Source organism: Lagenorhynchus albirostris, chromosome 8 (assembly GCF_949774975.1).
Source record: "Lagenorhynchus albirostris chromosome 8, mLagAlb1.1, whole genome shotgun sequence".
Taxonomy (NCBI): Eukaryota; Metazoa; Chordata; class Mammalia; order Artiodactyla; family Delphinidae; genus Lagenorhynchus; species Lagenorhynchus albirostris.
In genome coordinates, this window is record NC_083102.1 from 86151029 (window position 1) to 86167120 (window position 16092).

At 40.2% G+C, this 16092-nt stretch overlaps 1 protein-coding gene across 1 annotated transcript in view; it reads right to left on the reverse strand.

Moving 5' to 3' along the window:
* Positions 1-16092, reverse strand: part of NAPEPLD (N-acyl phosphatidylethanolamine phospholipase D) — a 47470-nt gene that overhangs the window by 24449 nt on the left and 6929 nt on the right. Inside the window, exon 2 of the mRNA XM_060157238.1 lies at positions 12347-12653. Coding sequence (XP_060013221.1) covers positions 12347-12637 — 291 coding nt within the window. The 5' untranslated portion in view covers positions 12638-12653. The remainder of the gene's footprint in view (positions 1-12346; positions 12654-16092) is intronic.

Below are 16092 nucleotides of genomic sequence, written 5' to 3' on the forward strand. Positions count from 1 at the left end.
AGATTCTTTAATATACAAATCAATCAGTGTGATAAACCATATAAACAAACTGAAGGATAAAAACCATATGATCATCTCAATAGATGCAGAAAAAGCTTTCAACAAAATTCAACACACATTTATGATAAAAACTCTCCAGAATGTAGGCATAGAGGGAAACTACCTCAACACAATACAGGCCATATATGACAAACCCACAGCCAACATCATCCTTAATGGTGAAAAACTGAAAGCATTTCCACTAAGACCAGGAATAAGACAAGGTTGCCCACTCTCACCACTCTTATTCAACATAGTTTTGGAAGTTTTAGCCACAGCAATCAGAGAAGAAAAGGAAATAAAAAGAATCCAAATCAGAAAAGAAGAGGTAAAGCTGTCACTGTTTGCAGATGACATGATACTATACATAGAGAACCCTAAAGATGCTACCAGAAAACTACTAGAGCTAATCAATGAATCTGGTAAAGTAGCAGGATACAAAATTAATGTACAGAAATATCTGGCATTCCTGTACACTAATTATGAAAAATCTGAAAGTGAAATCAAGAAAACACTCCCATTTACCATTGCAACAAAAAGAATACAATACCTAGGAATAAACCTACCTAAGGAGACAAAAGACCTGTATGCAGAAAATTATAAGACACTGATGAAAGAAATTAAAGATGATACAAATAGATGGAGAGATATACCATGTTCTTGGATTGGAAGAATCAACATTGTGACAATGACTCTACTACCCAAAGCAATCTACAGATTCAATGCAATCCCTATCAAACTACCACTGGCATTTTTCACAGAACTAGAACAAAAAATTTCACAATTTGTATGGAAACACAAAAGATCCCGAAGAGCCAAAGCAATCTTGAGAACGAAAAATGGAGCTGGAGTAATGAGGCTCCCTGACTTCAGACTATACTACAAAGCTACAGTAATCAAGACAGTATGGTACTGGCACAAAAACAGAAAGATAGATCAATGGAACAGGATAGAAAGCCCAGAAATAAACCCACGCACATATTGTCACCTTATCTTTGATAAAGGAGGCAGGAATGTACAGTGGAGAAAGGACAGCCTCTTCAATAAGTGGTGCTGGGAAAACTGGACAGATACATGTAAAAGTATGAGATTTGATCACTCCCTAACACCATACACAAAAATAAGCTCAAAATGGATTAAAGACCTAAATGTAAGGCCAGAAACTATCAAACTCTTAGAGGAAAACATAGGCAGGGCACTCTATGACATAAATCACAGCAAGATCCTTTCTGACCCACCTCCTAGAGAAATGGAAATAAAAACAAAAATAAACAAATGGGACCTAATGAAACTTCAAAGCTTGTGCACAGCAAAGGAAACCATAAACAAGACCAAAAGACAACCCTCAGAATGGGAGAAAATATTTGCAAATGAAGCAACTGACAAAGGATTAATCTCCAAAATTTACAAGCAGCTCATGCAGCTTAATAACAAAAAAACAAACAACCCAATCCAAAAATGGGCAGAAGACCTAAACAGACATTTCTCCACAGAAGATATACAGACTGCCAACAAACACATGAAAGGATGCTCAACATCACTAATCATTAGAGAAATGCAAATAAAAACTACAATGAGATATCATCTCACACCGGTCAGAATGGCCATCATCAAAAAATCTAGAAACAATAAATGCTGGAGAGGGTGTGGAGAAAAGGGAACCCTCTTACACTGTTGGTGGGAATGTAAATTGATACAGCCACTGTGGAGAACAGTATGGAGGTTCCTTAAAAAGCTACAAATAGAACTACCATATGACCCAGCAATCCCACTACTGGGCATATACCCTGAGAAAACCATAATTCAAAAAGAGTCATGTACCAAAATGTTCATTGCAGCTCTATTTACAATAGCCCAGAGATGGAAACAACCTAAGTGTCCATCATCGGATGAATGGATAAAGAAGATGTGGCACATATATACAATGGAATATTACTCAGCCATAAAAAGAGACGAAATTGAGCTATTTGTAATGAGGTGGATAGACCTAGAGTCTGTCATACAGAGTGAAGTAAGTCAAAGAGAGAGACAAATACCGTATGCTAACACATATATATGGAATTTTAAAAAAAAATGTCATGAAAAACCTAGGGGTGAAACAGGAATAAAGACACAGACTTACTAGAGAATGGACTTGAGGCTATGGGGAGGGGGAAGGGTAAACGGTGACAAAGCGATAAAGAGGCATGGACATATATACACTACCAAACGTAAGGTAGTTAGCTAGTGGGAAGCAGCCGCATAGCACAGAGAGATCAGCTCGGTGCTTTGTGACCGCCTGGAGGGGTGGGATAGGCAGGGTGGGAGGGAGGGAGACGCAAGCGGGAAGAGATATGGGAATATATGTATATATATAACTGATTCATTTTGTTGTGAAGCTGAAACTAACATACCATTGTAAAGCAATTATACTCCAATAAAGATGTTAAAAAAAATTAATAAGAAAGATAAAAATGTACCTTAAACTCTTTAAAAAAAATAAATAAATAAATGCTGGAGAGGGTGTGGAGAAAAGGGAACCCTCTTGCACTGTTGGTGGGAATGTGAATTGGTTCAGCCACTGTGGAGAACAGTATGGAGGTTCCTTAAAAAACTACAAATAGAACTACCATATGACCCAGCAATCCCACTACTGGGCATATACCCTGAGAAAACCATAATTCAAAAACAGGCATGTACCAAAATGTTCATTGCAGCTCTATTTACAATAGCCCGGAGATGGAAACAACCTAAGCGCCCATCATCGGATGAATGGATAAAGAAGATGTGGCACATATATACAATGGAATATTACTCAGCCATAAAAAGAAACGAAATTGAGCTATTTGTAATGAGGTGGATAGACCTAGAGTCTGTCATACAGAGTGAAGTAAGTCAGAAAGAGAAAGACAAACACCGTATGCTAACACATATACCTGGAATTTAAGAAAAAAAAAATGTCATGAAGAACCTAGGGGTAAAACAGGATTAAAGACACAGACCTACTAGAGAATGGACTTGAGGATATGGGGAGCGGGAAGGGTAAGCTGTGACAAAGCGAGAGAGAGGCATGGACATATATACACTACCAAACATAAGGTAGATAGCTAGTGGGAAGCAGCCGCATAGCACAGGGAGATTAGCTCAGTGCTTTGTGACCACCTGGAGGGGTGGGATAGGGAGGGTGGGAGGGAGGGAAACGCAAGCGGGAAGAGATATGGGAACATATGTATATATATAACTGATTCATTTTGTTGTGAAGCAGAAACTAACACACCATTGTAAAGCTCTATACTCCAATAAAGATGTTAAAAAAAAAACAGAACTTAAGAATTTATCAGTATACTGAATTATTATGATTTCTAGACTAATCATAAAAAAAAAGATTACGTAGAAAGACTTATCATGTATCTCGATAAAAAATCGCTTTTGCAAAAATGTTTCTCCCAGAATATTTATTCAAAAATTTAGCTCAATTTCAATCAAAATAGCAAAAAAAATTTTTTGAAATAAAAAAAAATTTATAAATTTCATCTGAAGAACTAATAGGAAGGAAGAGCCAGAAGGTTTTTTTAAACCTAAATGAAAATGAGCACAGATATTAAATCAAATATTAAATTTATAAACATTAAAACAGTGTGATCTTGTTGCCAGAAAAGATAGCTCATTGGAACAGGATATTCCAAAACAGGTATACTGGCATATATACAAGTATATGAATACTGAATATAAGGTTGGAATTTCAAATCAAAGAGGAAATAGAAGATGATTTAATAAACAGTGTTGGAATTTAATAAATGGTGTTTATATCTGAGCTGGTTGTCTAAGACATACATAGATATGTAAAGCACCCTATATGTACCAAACTAGATTCCATATGGATTAAATAATTAATTTTAAAAAGTGAAAAAAAAAACCAAAATACAGGTGATGATGTATCTGATAGCTAGCAGAAATAGCCTTTTTATGCACACAAAGGAAAAAATAATAAAGTAAAATATTGGCATATTTGCATAAATATTAAAAACTTTTCTGTGTTAAAAAAAAGTCCCCTTACCCCCTCAAAAAAAAAAAGTGATGAGCTGGAAACAAAACTTTGCAACATCTATGAGAAAGGATTAAAATGGTTAAATATAAATAAATTCCTATATATCTGTAAGGAAAAAAAGTAACACTTCAATGGAAGAAAGGTCCAAGAATACTAGAAGATAATTCACAAAATAAGACCGCATAAGCCTAAGTAACTTAAAAATGGTTTAGCCTGATTAGAAGTAAAAAAGAAATGTAAATTAAAGTGTCATCATCTTTCACCTTTCATCAGCAAAGGTCTTTTTTATTTTAATGACAAAGCTAATTGTTGGTTAGGAGTAGAGAAAAATAGATCCTCTCTCATACTTTTGGGGGGAGTGTAAACTGATGCACTATTTTTGGAGGACAACCTAACAATGAAGTATCAAGTGCCATAAGAAAGAAAAAAGCTTACACTTCATTAAAGAATGCAGTTCTCACCCTTTTCTGCCTTATTATTCCTCAAAGCACTAATCATCTTCCTTTTCTGCATTATTCCTTTTCCTTCCTTTTCTGCCTTATTATTCCTCAAAGCACTAATCATCTTTCAATATTCCACATCATTTACTTGACTACTGTCTCTCTTCCAATAAACCTAACTTCCAAGGAGGCCAGGTTTCCTTTCTGCCTTGTTTATGGCTGTATCTCTTGCACCTACAACAGTGGAATTTAAGAACCACTCATAAGCCACAATCACCCTGATACCAAAACCAGAAAAATATACTACAAAATAGAAAATTACAGGCCGATATCACTGAAAAACATAGTTGCAAAAATCCTCAACAAAATACTATCAAACTGAATCTAACAATCCATTAAAAACATCATTCAATATGATCAAGTGGTATTTATCCCAGGGATGCAAGGGTCTTCAGTATCTGCAAATCAATCACTGTGATACACCACATAAACAAACTGAAGAATAAAAACCATATGATCATCTGAGTAGATGCAGAAAACGTTTGACAAAATTCAACACCCATATGTGATAAAAACTCTCCAGAAAGTGGTCATAGAGGGAACCTACCTAAACATAATAAAGGCCATATATGACAAACGCACAGCTAACAGCATTCTCAACAGTAAAAGCTGAAAGCATCTCCCCCAAGATCAGGAAAAAGACAAGGATGTCCACTCTTGCCACTTTTATTCAACATAGTTTTGGAAGTCCTACCAACGGCAATCAGAAAAGAAAAAGAAATAAAAGGAATCCAAACTGGAAAAGAAGAAGTACAACTGCCACTGTTTGCAGATGACATGATATCATACATAGGAAATCCTAAAGATGCTACCAGAAAACTACTAGAGCTCATCTATGAATTCAGTAAACTGCAGGATACAAAATTAATACACAGAAATTTCTTGCATTACTAATACTAAAATGAAAGATCAGAAAGACAAATTAAAGAAACGATCACATTTACCTTCGCATCAAAAAGAATAAACTACCTAGGAATAAACCAACCTAAGGAGGCTAAAGACCTGTACTCTAAAAACTATAAGATGTTGATGAAAGAAATCAAAAATGACACAAACAGATGGAAAAATATACCATGTTGTTGGATTAGAACCATCAGTAGTGTCAAAAATCACTATAATACCAAAGGCAATCTACAGATTCAATGCAATTGCAATCAAATTGCCAATGGCATTTTTCACAGAACTTGAACAAAATTTTTTTTTTAATTTGTATGGAAACAAAAAAGACCGAGAATACAAAAACCAATCCTTAGAAAGAAAAACGGAGATGGATGAATCAGACTCCCTGACTTCAGACTATACTACAAAGTGATAGTCATCAAAAAAGTATGGTACTAGCACAAAAACAGAAACATAAATAAATAGAAAAGAAGAAAAAAACCAGAAGTGAACTCACGCACCAATTAATCTACCAAAGGAGGCAAGACTATACAATGGAGAAAAGACAGTCACTTCAATAAGTGGTGCTGGGAAAACTGGAAAACTACATGTAAAAGAGTAAAACAAGAACATTCTCTAATACCATACATAAAAAAGAACTCAAGGGGCTTCCCTGGTGGCGCAGTGGTTGAGAGTCCACCTGCCGATGCAGGGGACGCAGGTTCATGCCCCGGTCCAGGAGGATCCCACATGCTGTGGAGCAGCTGGGCCCGTGAGCCATGGGCTCTGAGCCTGCGCTCCGCAGCGGGATAGGCCACAACAGTGAGAGGCCCGCGTACCACAAAAAAAAAAAAGAACTCAAAATAGATTGAAGACCTAAATGTGAGAACAGGCACTATAAAACTCTTAGACAAAAACACAGGCAGAATTGTTTGACAAAAATCAGAACAGTATCTTTCCGGATCCACCGCCTAGAGTAACGAAAATAAACACAAAATAAAAAGGGGGATATAATAAAAGTTAAAAAGCTTTTGCATAGCAAAGTAAATCATGAACAAAAAGACAATCCACAGAATGGAAGAAATATTTGCAAATGAAGTATGAACAAAGGATTAATCTCCAAAATATACAAAGAGCTCATGAAGCTCTAAATCAAACAAATAAACAACCCAGTCAAAAACAGGGGAAGGGGCTTCCCTGGTGGCGCAGTGGTTGAGAGTCCGCCTGCCAATGCAGAGGACACGGGTTCGTGCCCTGGTCCGGGAAGATCCCACATGCCACAGAGCGGCTAGGCCCGTGAGCCATGGCCGCTGAGCCTGCACGGCCAGAGCCTGTGCTCCGCAACGGGAGAGGCCACAACAGTGAGAGGCCCGCGTACCGCAAAAAAAAAAAAAAAAAAAAAAGGTTATTACCCATAAAAAGAGTGAAATAATGCCATTTGCAGCAACATGGATGGACCTGAAGGTGACAATACTAAGTGAAATAGGCCAGACAGAAAAAGACAAATAGCATATGATATCACCTACAGATGAGATCTAAAAATTGATACAAATAACCAAATTTACAAAACAGAAACAGAGTCGCGGACTTAGAAAACGAACATATGGTTACCAAAGGGGAAAGGTGGGGCTGGAGGGATACCTTAGGAGGTTGGGATTAACACCTGCATACTAATATCCATAAAATAGATCATCAACAAGGATCTACTGTCTAACACAGGGAACGCTACTCAACAATCTGAAAGAACTTATACAGGAAGGGTCCGAAAAAGAGTAGCTATGTGTCTCTGTTTACCTGAATCAAGCTACTTAAAGCTAAAACACACACAACATTGTAAAGCCACTATACTCCAATATAAACTAAATGTTAAATTAGGAAACAAAAGCAAAAACGAAATTCCTACAACATTCTCCTCGGGCCTTGGGACCCAGAGAGCTTCACATCCCTGGAGCCCCAGCAGCCTTGGTTTCCAAAGGCTGGATGTCATGGGGCTTAGGGAGCTGGGAAGGATGTGCCAGCAAATGAGCTCTCCTTGGACCTGCAGTGCCTGATCCCTTCGGGATGGACCACAATCTCCAGATCCACGATGGACCTCTGACAGCAAGGCCAAGCCTGGTGCAGCCAAAGGATGGTGGACCCTCTGGGCCGGAAGGGCTCTGAAAAGTCACCTGGTCCGCATGTCTCCTGGTGCTGGGGTTCCCACCTCCAGCCTCCTTCCGCAGAGTCACCCCACTTACGGATGCCAGCACCCTCAGCACAGCGCTTTGGCAGAGATTGGGATTTGTCCCGGGGGAAAGGGAAGGGGTGCGAGTATTGAGGCACAAGTCCTTGGTTGTCTGTTCTGGCACATTCCACTCATGTAAAACCCAGCAGCAGGACTTCCCCTAAGCCTCTCATTGCCCGAGTAACCAACGTTGGGCAACCAGAAATGCTGCTGCCTTGTTTCCTGGAATGACAACTTTAAAACCAGTGCTTACATACGGTCACCTTATCTTTGATAAAGGAGGCAGGAATGTACAGTGGAGAAAGGACAGCCTCTTCAATAAGTGGTGCTGGGAAAACTGGACAGCTACATGTAAAAGTACGAGATTTGATCACTCCCTAACACCATACACAAAAATAAGCTCAAAATGGATTAAAGACCTAAATATAAGGCCAGAAACTATCAAACTCTTAGAGGAAAACATAGGCAGAACATTGTATGACATAAATCACAGCAAGATCCTTTCTGACCCACCTCCTAGAGAAATGGAAATAAAAGCAAAAATAAACAAATGGGACCTAATGAAACTTCAAAGCTTGTGCACAGCAAAGGAAACCATAAACAAGACCAAAAGACAACCCTCAGAATGGGAGAAAATATTTGCAAATGAAGCAACTGACAAAGGATTAATTTCCAAAATTTACGAGCAGCTCATGCAGCTCAATAACAGAAAAACAAACAACCCAATCCAAAAATGGGCAGAAGACCTAAACAGACATTTCTCCACAGAAGATATACAGACTGCCAACAAACACATGAAAGGGTGCTCAACATCATTAATCATTAGAGAAATGCAAATCAAAGCTACAATGAGATATCATCTCACACCGGTCAGAATGGCCATCATCAAAAAATCTAGAAACAATAAATGCTGGAGAGGGTGTGGAGAAAAGGGAACACTCTTGCACTGCTGGTGGGAATGTGAATTGGTTCAGCCACTGTGGAGAACAGTATGGAGGTTCCTTAAAAAACTACAAATAGAACTACCATATGACCCAGCAATCCCACTACTGGGCATATACCCTGAGAAAACCATAATTCAAAAACAGGCATGTACCAAAATGTTCATTGCAGCTCTATTTACAATAGCCCGGAGATGGAAACAACCTAAGCGTCCATCATCGGATGAATGGATAAAGAAGGTGTGGCACATATATACAATGGAATATTACTCAGCCATAAAAAGAAACGAAATTGAGTTATTTGTAGTGAGGTGGATAGACCTAGAGTCTGTCATACAGAGTGAAGTAAGTCAGAAAGAGAAAGACAAATACCGTATGCTAACACATATATATGGAATTTAAGAAAAAAAATGTCATGAAGAACCTAGGGGTAAGACAGGAATAAAGACACAGACCTACTGGAGAACGGACTTGAGGATATGGGGAGGGGCAAGGGTGAGCTGTGACAAAGCGAGAGAGAGGCATGGACATATATACACTACCAAATGTAAAATAGATGGCTAGTGGGAAGCAGCCGCATAGCACAGGGAGATCAGCTCAGTGCTTTGTGACCACCTGGAGGGGTGGGATAGGGAGGGTGGGAGGGAGACGCAAGAGGGAAGAGATATGGGAACATATGTATATGTATAACTGATTCACTTTGTTATAAAGCAGAAACTAACACACCATTGTAAAGCAATTATACCCCAATAAAGACGTTAAAAAAAAACAAAAAGAAACCAGTGCTTATGGGTACTTCACATTCACAAGGCCTGTGAGGCTTAAATGAACAATGCCCTCTAGAAATGTAGTGTGGTAGGTGATCGAAAGAGAATTGAAAACAGAGCCGACTTTCAATAAGCCCATTTCAGGAGGTAAATTTTATTCACGAGGTTTTTTCTTGTTTTGTTTTGTTTTTTAAAGCACATGAAAAGCTTAACATCGCCTATTATCATAGCACATCAAAACTACAAGGAGGTATTACCTCGTACCAGTTACAGTGGCCACCATTAAAAAGTCAACAAACAGCAAATCCTTGAGAGAGTGCGTACAGAAAAGGAACGCTCCTATGCTGTTGGTGGGAACGTAAACTGGTAACAGCCACTATGCAGATCGGTATGAAGGTTCCTTAAAAAACTAAAATAAATCTACCATATGATCCAACAATCCCACTCCTGGGCATATATCCAGAGAAAACCGTACTTTGGAAAGACACATGCACCCCAACGTTCACTGCAGGGCTATTTTCAATAGCCAAGTTGTGGAAGCCACCAAATTGTCCACCAGCAGACGAATGCATAAAGATGTGGTACATATATACAAGGTAATATTAGCCATAAAAAAGAATGAAACAACACCATTTGCAGCAACTGGCTGGACCCGGCAATGATCACATCAAGTGAAGTAGCCAGACACAGAAAGACAAATGTCATCTGATATAGCTTGAAGGTAGGGTCTAAGGTGGAAATGATACAAATGAACTTATTTGCAAAACAGAAACATACTCACAGACTTTGAACGCCAACTTATGGTTGCCGGGGGTGGGTGGAAACATGGCTGGTAGGGATAAATTAGGAGTTCACACTTAACATATACCCACTTGTATATAAAACAGATAATCAACAAGGACCTTCTGTTTAGCACAGGGAACTGTACTCGTTATTTAGGTAATACCCTAAACGGGAAAAGAATTTGAAAAAGAATAGATACATGTGTATGTACAACTGAATCACTTAGCTGTACATCTGAAACTAACACCACACTGTATATGAACTATACTCCAATATAAAACAAAAATTAAAATAAAAAGCAAAGAAAAACAAAGAACTCCTGCCTTTAAAAAAAAAAGAAAGCTTACACTTCATTAAAGAATTCAGCTCCCACCCCCCAACTTCCTTTTTCTGCCTCATTATTCCTCAAAGCACCGATCATCTTTCAGTATCCCACATCATTTTCTTATCTGTTTATTGTCTCTCTTCCATTAAACCGAAGGCTCAACGCAGCCCGGCTGTCTTTCTGCTTTTTTTTTTTTTTTTTTTTTTTTTTGCGGTACGCGGGCCTCTCACTGTTGTGGCCTCTCCCGTTGCGGAGCACAGGCTCCGGACGTGCAGGCTCAGCGGCCATGGCTCACGGGCCCAGCCGCTCCTGGACCGGGGCACGAACCCGCGTCCCCTGCATCGGCAGGCCGACTCTCAACCACTGCGCCACCAGGGAAGCCCTTGTCTTTCTGCTTTTTCATGGCTCTCTCTCTAGCACCTAGAATAGTGGAGTTTAAGAACAACTGGCCTGGTGAGTTCTCAGAAATTGAACCCAGTTTCTTCAATATCTCCAAATCATCAGAGTTCAGAGATGTATTTCCGCCTTCATGTGGTCACTCACTTTCCTGTTTGAAATGAAAGAAAACTAAAGACACCATCACTACTACTGTATTTTTAGAAACTGTGGCCCAAAAACCAGGAAGGAATTTTTACCGAACAGGTAACCGACCCATCTTGGCCCCCTACCCTAAACCCTTCTTCTCACAGCTTGACTCCATGTTTCTCTTCATACCAGGTTCTCCAGAAGACATAAAATTTTCTTGTTCCTCCCAACCACAAAGTTGAAACATACACTAAGGTTTTATCTATTAATATCCTGACTCATTCTTAAACAGTGCTGAGAAAATATTCATGTTACTCAATTCTGTTAACTAGGATTAATACTATGAACATTCTTTAGCATCAAAGTGACAATATGGGTTTTTTGGGTTTTTTTTAAATCTCACATCCTTGAAAGAAAAATGGACACACTCACTAAGGTAAACGATCTAACACCACCGCCACCGACCCACTCCCCAGCCTCCTGCCTTACTGCAGATCAACGCTTCAGGGATACCTCCACTCTTTTCATCCCACCCACTTCCAATGTCTACTAGTTCCTTATCTCTCAGTTCCCCACAAGGCCTGGCAGGACAGGGGTTGTTGGAAAAGAGAGGCCAAGTGGGGTAGGAGGTGTAGCGGGGCAAGAAACTAAGAAAGGAGAAAAAAGCACTCCTGTCACTGGGAGCCACCGACTCCCTGCTGAAGTGAAATTTCACTCATCTCATAAACCATAGGCCAAAGGTTAATAGTCTCATCCTAAGTATAACTAGCATATCGAAAGCCCAGTAACCTATTCCCAATTTTTAAAGGAGTGGAAGGTTATCTGACGATTTCTTTTATAACTTTAGCAGCTTTTTCCAAGGATGAAGAGCCAAGCGCTCCAGGCTTAACCCTTATAATTCATATTCCAAAACACAGGTTACTATTTTCTAGAACATGCCATGCACTTTCTCTCCTCTGTGACCTTCCCCACGCCCATCATCCACCTGGAAAACCACTGCCAAATAGTTTTTATCTTTCTAGGCCCAGCTCAAGTATCATCTCCTCTGTAAAGCCATTTCCAATCCCACCAGTCAGAATTAATTGCGTCCTTTCCTATATTTTTAAGACATCCGTTCCTACTTCTAGTTGCCACCACATCAGAGCTGGTTATTCACACATGTACTTTGCTGCTCAACTGTGAACTTGAAGGCACCTTATTCATGTCATCTCCCCAGAACCTTATCATACAAAAGGGCTCAATTAGCTAACTGGAGTGTCATAATACAATTCACAGCAACGTTAAGTAATACATATATTAAGAGCAAATGCGCAGCACTCAGAAAGCCAGATGCTACCTCTTTGGAGCATGGAACGCTGCTGTGATCTTTTTCCATCATCAGCCATCTGAGAACATTTGGAATAGAGGGATTTTTCCATGTTGGCCAAGGGTTAACAAATCTCCCATCCTTTCCTTTCTTTGATTTAGTTACATCTTCTTCTAGTCTGTAATCCAGTTTGAAACTCTTCCTGGAAAACCTAGAAGAATCACTTCCTCCAGAATTCCGTGAATTTTGGCGCTTTCTTACTGCTTCTTTAGGATATTGGCAAATTGTCCTCAGGGACTGGTTGCTTTCATTTTCATCCATGTCCTTTCGTGAAGAGCTAAAAAAAGGGGGAGGGGGAATATACTGAGTTTAACATACAGACATTAAAACATACACGTAGTATTATTTGTTAAGCAATAAAAATTTCCTCAAACTTATAACAATGTCTCTATTAGGCTCAAACTTTCTTCCTGCAAAATACAATTTTAGAATCCAGTATTACTGCTTGCTAAATAGAAAAGGTGTTTGCTTTACTTATTACTGCCAAACCTTTAAAAAAATTCCTTATGTGGGGCTTCCCTGGTGGCGCAGTGGTTGAGAGTCTGCCTGCCGAGACAGGGGACACGGGTTCGTGCCCCGGTCTGGGAAGATCCCACATGCTGCGGAGCGGCTGGGCCCGTGAGCCATGGCCACTGAGCCTGCGCGTCCGGAGCCTGTGCTCCGCAACGGGAGAGGCCACAACAGTGAGAGGCCCGCATACCGCAAAAAGCAAAAAACAAAAAACAAACAAAAAAAAAGGAAGTTCAAAACTTGATGAAGATCTTTACGTTATACTGATTTTCAACCAATTTAAGACACCATGAATTTGTAAGGCAGTTATTTTATGTGCCACTAAGTTAAAATGTTATCAACTATAATTATGTCATGCACTGTATGATTCATCCTGACATGGGTGGTGTTAAAACCGGAATAAAATGTCTTAAAACTGATGAAATACACCATTTTATAGTGTGCTCCTAGGTACTATATATTAAGTTTGTTTGCTTTGCTTTCCTTTAGCTTTTTAGCAAAACTGGTTCAGTCAATAAACTGAGTTAAAAATGAAATTCACGGAAAAACAGAGCAGTATTTTCTTTGCCGATGCATGTTGTGCACGTAACTCCCACAGAACATTCTCTCTTTTATTTATTATCCAGTGTACTTCCCATGCTTGGGACATATCTGCCCTCCCATCAGTCTCCTAAATGCCTGTGGGGTTAACACCATTCTCAAGGGAAATCTATACTGCATGCGAAGGGAGGGGAGGACAGTTTAATTTTAACCTGCAAAGCCCTGTGCAGACATTTCAATGAACTGAAATCGTTTCATTAGCTATGTAATCTAGCAGTGTATTAAAACGACCCTTTTCTTTACTAAAGATAGGAGAGCAAATATAAAATTGTGAATTCATGGGCAGGAGACAAGATGGCGGAGCAGAAGGACTTGAGCTCATCTCCTCTCACGAAAACACCAAAATCACAACTAACTGCTGAACCACCATTGACAAAAAGACTCGAACCTACAAAAAAAGATATTCTACACCCAAAGACAAAGAAGAAGCCACAACAAGACTGTAGGAGGGGTGCTTTCACAATATAATCAAATCCCATACCTGCCAGGTGGGCAACCCACAAACTGGAAAATTACTGTATCACAGAGGGTCTTCAACAGAAGAGAGAGCTCTGAGCCCCATGTCAGGCTCCCCAGCCTGGGGGTCTGGCCTCGGCAGGAGGAGCCCCCAGAGCATTTGGCTTTGAAGGCCAGCGGGGCTTGAGTGCAGGAGCCCCACAGCCCCGGGGGGAAGCAGAGACTCTACTCTTCGAGGGTGCACACATGGTTTCATGTGCACTGGGACCCAGGGCAAAGCAGTGAGTCCATAGAAGCCTGGGCCAGACCTACCTGCGGGTCTTGGAGGGTCTCCCGGGGAGACGGGGTCGGCTGTGGCTCGCTGTGAGGGCAAGGACACTGGTGACATAGGCCCCAGGAAATATTCAACAGCGTGAGCTCCCGTGGAGGTCGCCATTTTGGCATAGAGACCCAGCCCCAGCAACAGCCTGCAGGATCCAGCGCTGGGACGCCTCAGGCCAAACAACCAATAGGGTGGGAACATAGCCCCACCCATCAGCAGACATGCTGCTTAAGGTCGTCCTGACCCCACAGCCGCCTATAAACACACCCCTTGACACGGCCCTGCCCCCCAGAGGGACAAGACCCAGCTCCACCCACCAGCAGGTAGGCACCAGTCTCTCCCACCAGGAAGCCTGCACAAGTCCCTGGACCAACTTCACCCACCGGAGGGCAGACGCCAGAAGCAAGAAGAACTACCATCCAGATCATCCAGACAGAAAATCAATAAGGAATCAGAGGGCTTAAATGACACATTCGACCAATGGACTTAATTGATACTTACAGAACATTCCATCCAAATGCAGCAGAATACACATTCTGGAGTGCACGTGGAACATTCTCCAGGACTGATCACGTGCTGGGCCACAAAGTGAGCCTCAGTGAATCTAAGAAAATTGAAATCATATCAAGCATCTTCTCTGACCACAACGCTATGAGATGAGAAACTAATCACAAAGAAAGAAAACTAAAAAAACACGTGGAGGCTAAACAATAACACGCTGTTACTAAACAACTAATGGATCACTGAGGAAATCAAAAAATACCTACCTAGAGACAAATGACAGTGAAAACATGATGATTCAAAACCTATGCGACATAGCAAAAGCAGTTCTAAGAGGGAAGTTATAGCAATACAGTCTTACCTCAGGAAACAAGAAAAATCTCAAATAACCTAACCTTACACCTAAAGCAACTAGAGAAAGAAGAATAAAACCCAAAGTTAGTAGAAGGAAAGAAATCATAAAGATCAGAGCAGAAATAAATAAAATAGAGACAAATAAAAGAACAGAAAAGATAAAAGAATTTGAAGCTGGTTCTTTGAAAAGATAAACAAAATAGATAAACCTTTAGCCAGACTCACCAAGAAAAAAAGGGAGAGGGCTCAAATCAATAAAATTAGAAATGAAAAAGGAGGGACTTCCCTGGTGGTCCAGTGGTTAAGACTCCATGCTCCCAATGCAGGGGGCCCGGGGTTCAATCCCTGGTCGGGGAACTAAGATCCCGCAGGCTGCATGGTGCAGCCAAAAAAGAAAAAGAAAGAAAAGAAGAAGTGAAAAAGGAGAAGTTACAACGGACACTACAGAAATACAAAGGATCTACTACTGGATGTACTACTGCAAGCAACTATATACCAACTATAAGCCAAACCAAAAAAAAAGGAACCACGCTCAGTAATAACTGCCATTGTCTATAATAACCCACAGCAGCCTGTACATCACGAGTGCTCAATAACTATTTATTGACCGAATAAATGAACAGGAGCTTAAATCCTAATCACTCTTCACTGAGACAGAGTTAATTGTTTCTGAGAGAATCTGCTGGGAATAAAATTACAGGAGAAGCAAAAGTAACCAAAGGACAATGAGACAAAATTCAACAAAGGGCATTCCCTCTAAGTCTACTAATTATGGAGATAAAGATCGAAAAATCTTAGGGAATACTTCAGTAGTTGAATTCTATGGTGGTAAAGTGGTGACAAAGTGGTAGAGACCAGAAGATGCCTACCATAAAATCTAATCCCCCTTTTCTCCTCAGTAACAGAACACCAGTTTTACTTAGGGTAGCTATGCACCAGTTAATGACTACATTTCCACACCTTCCAGCTAGGG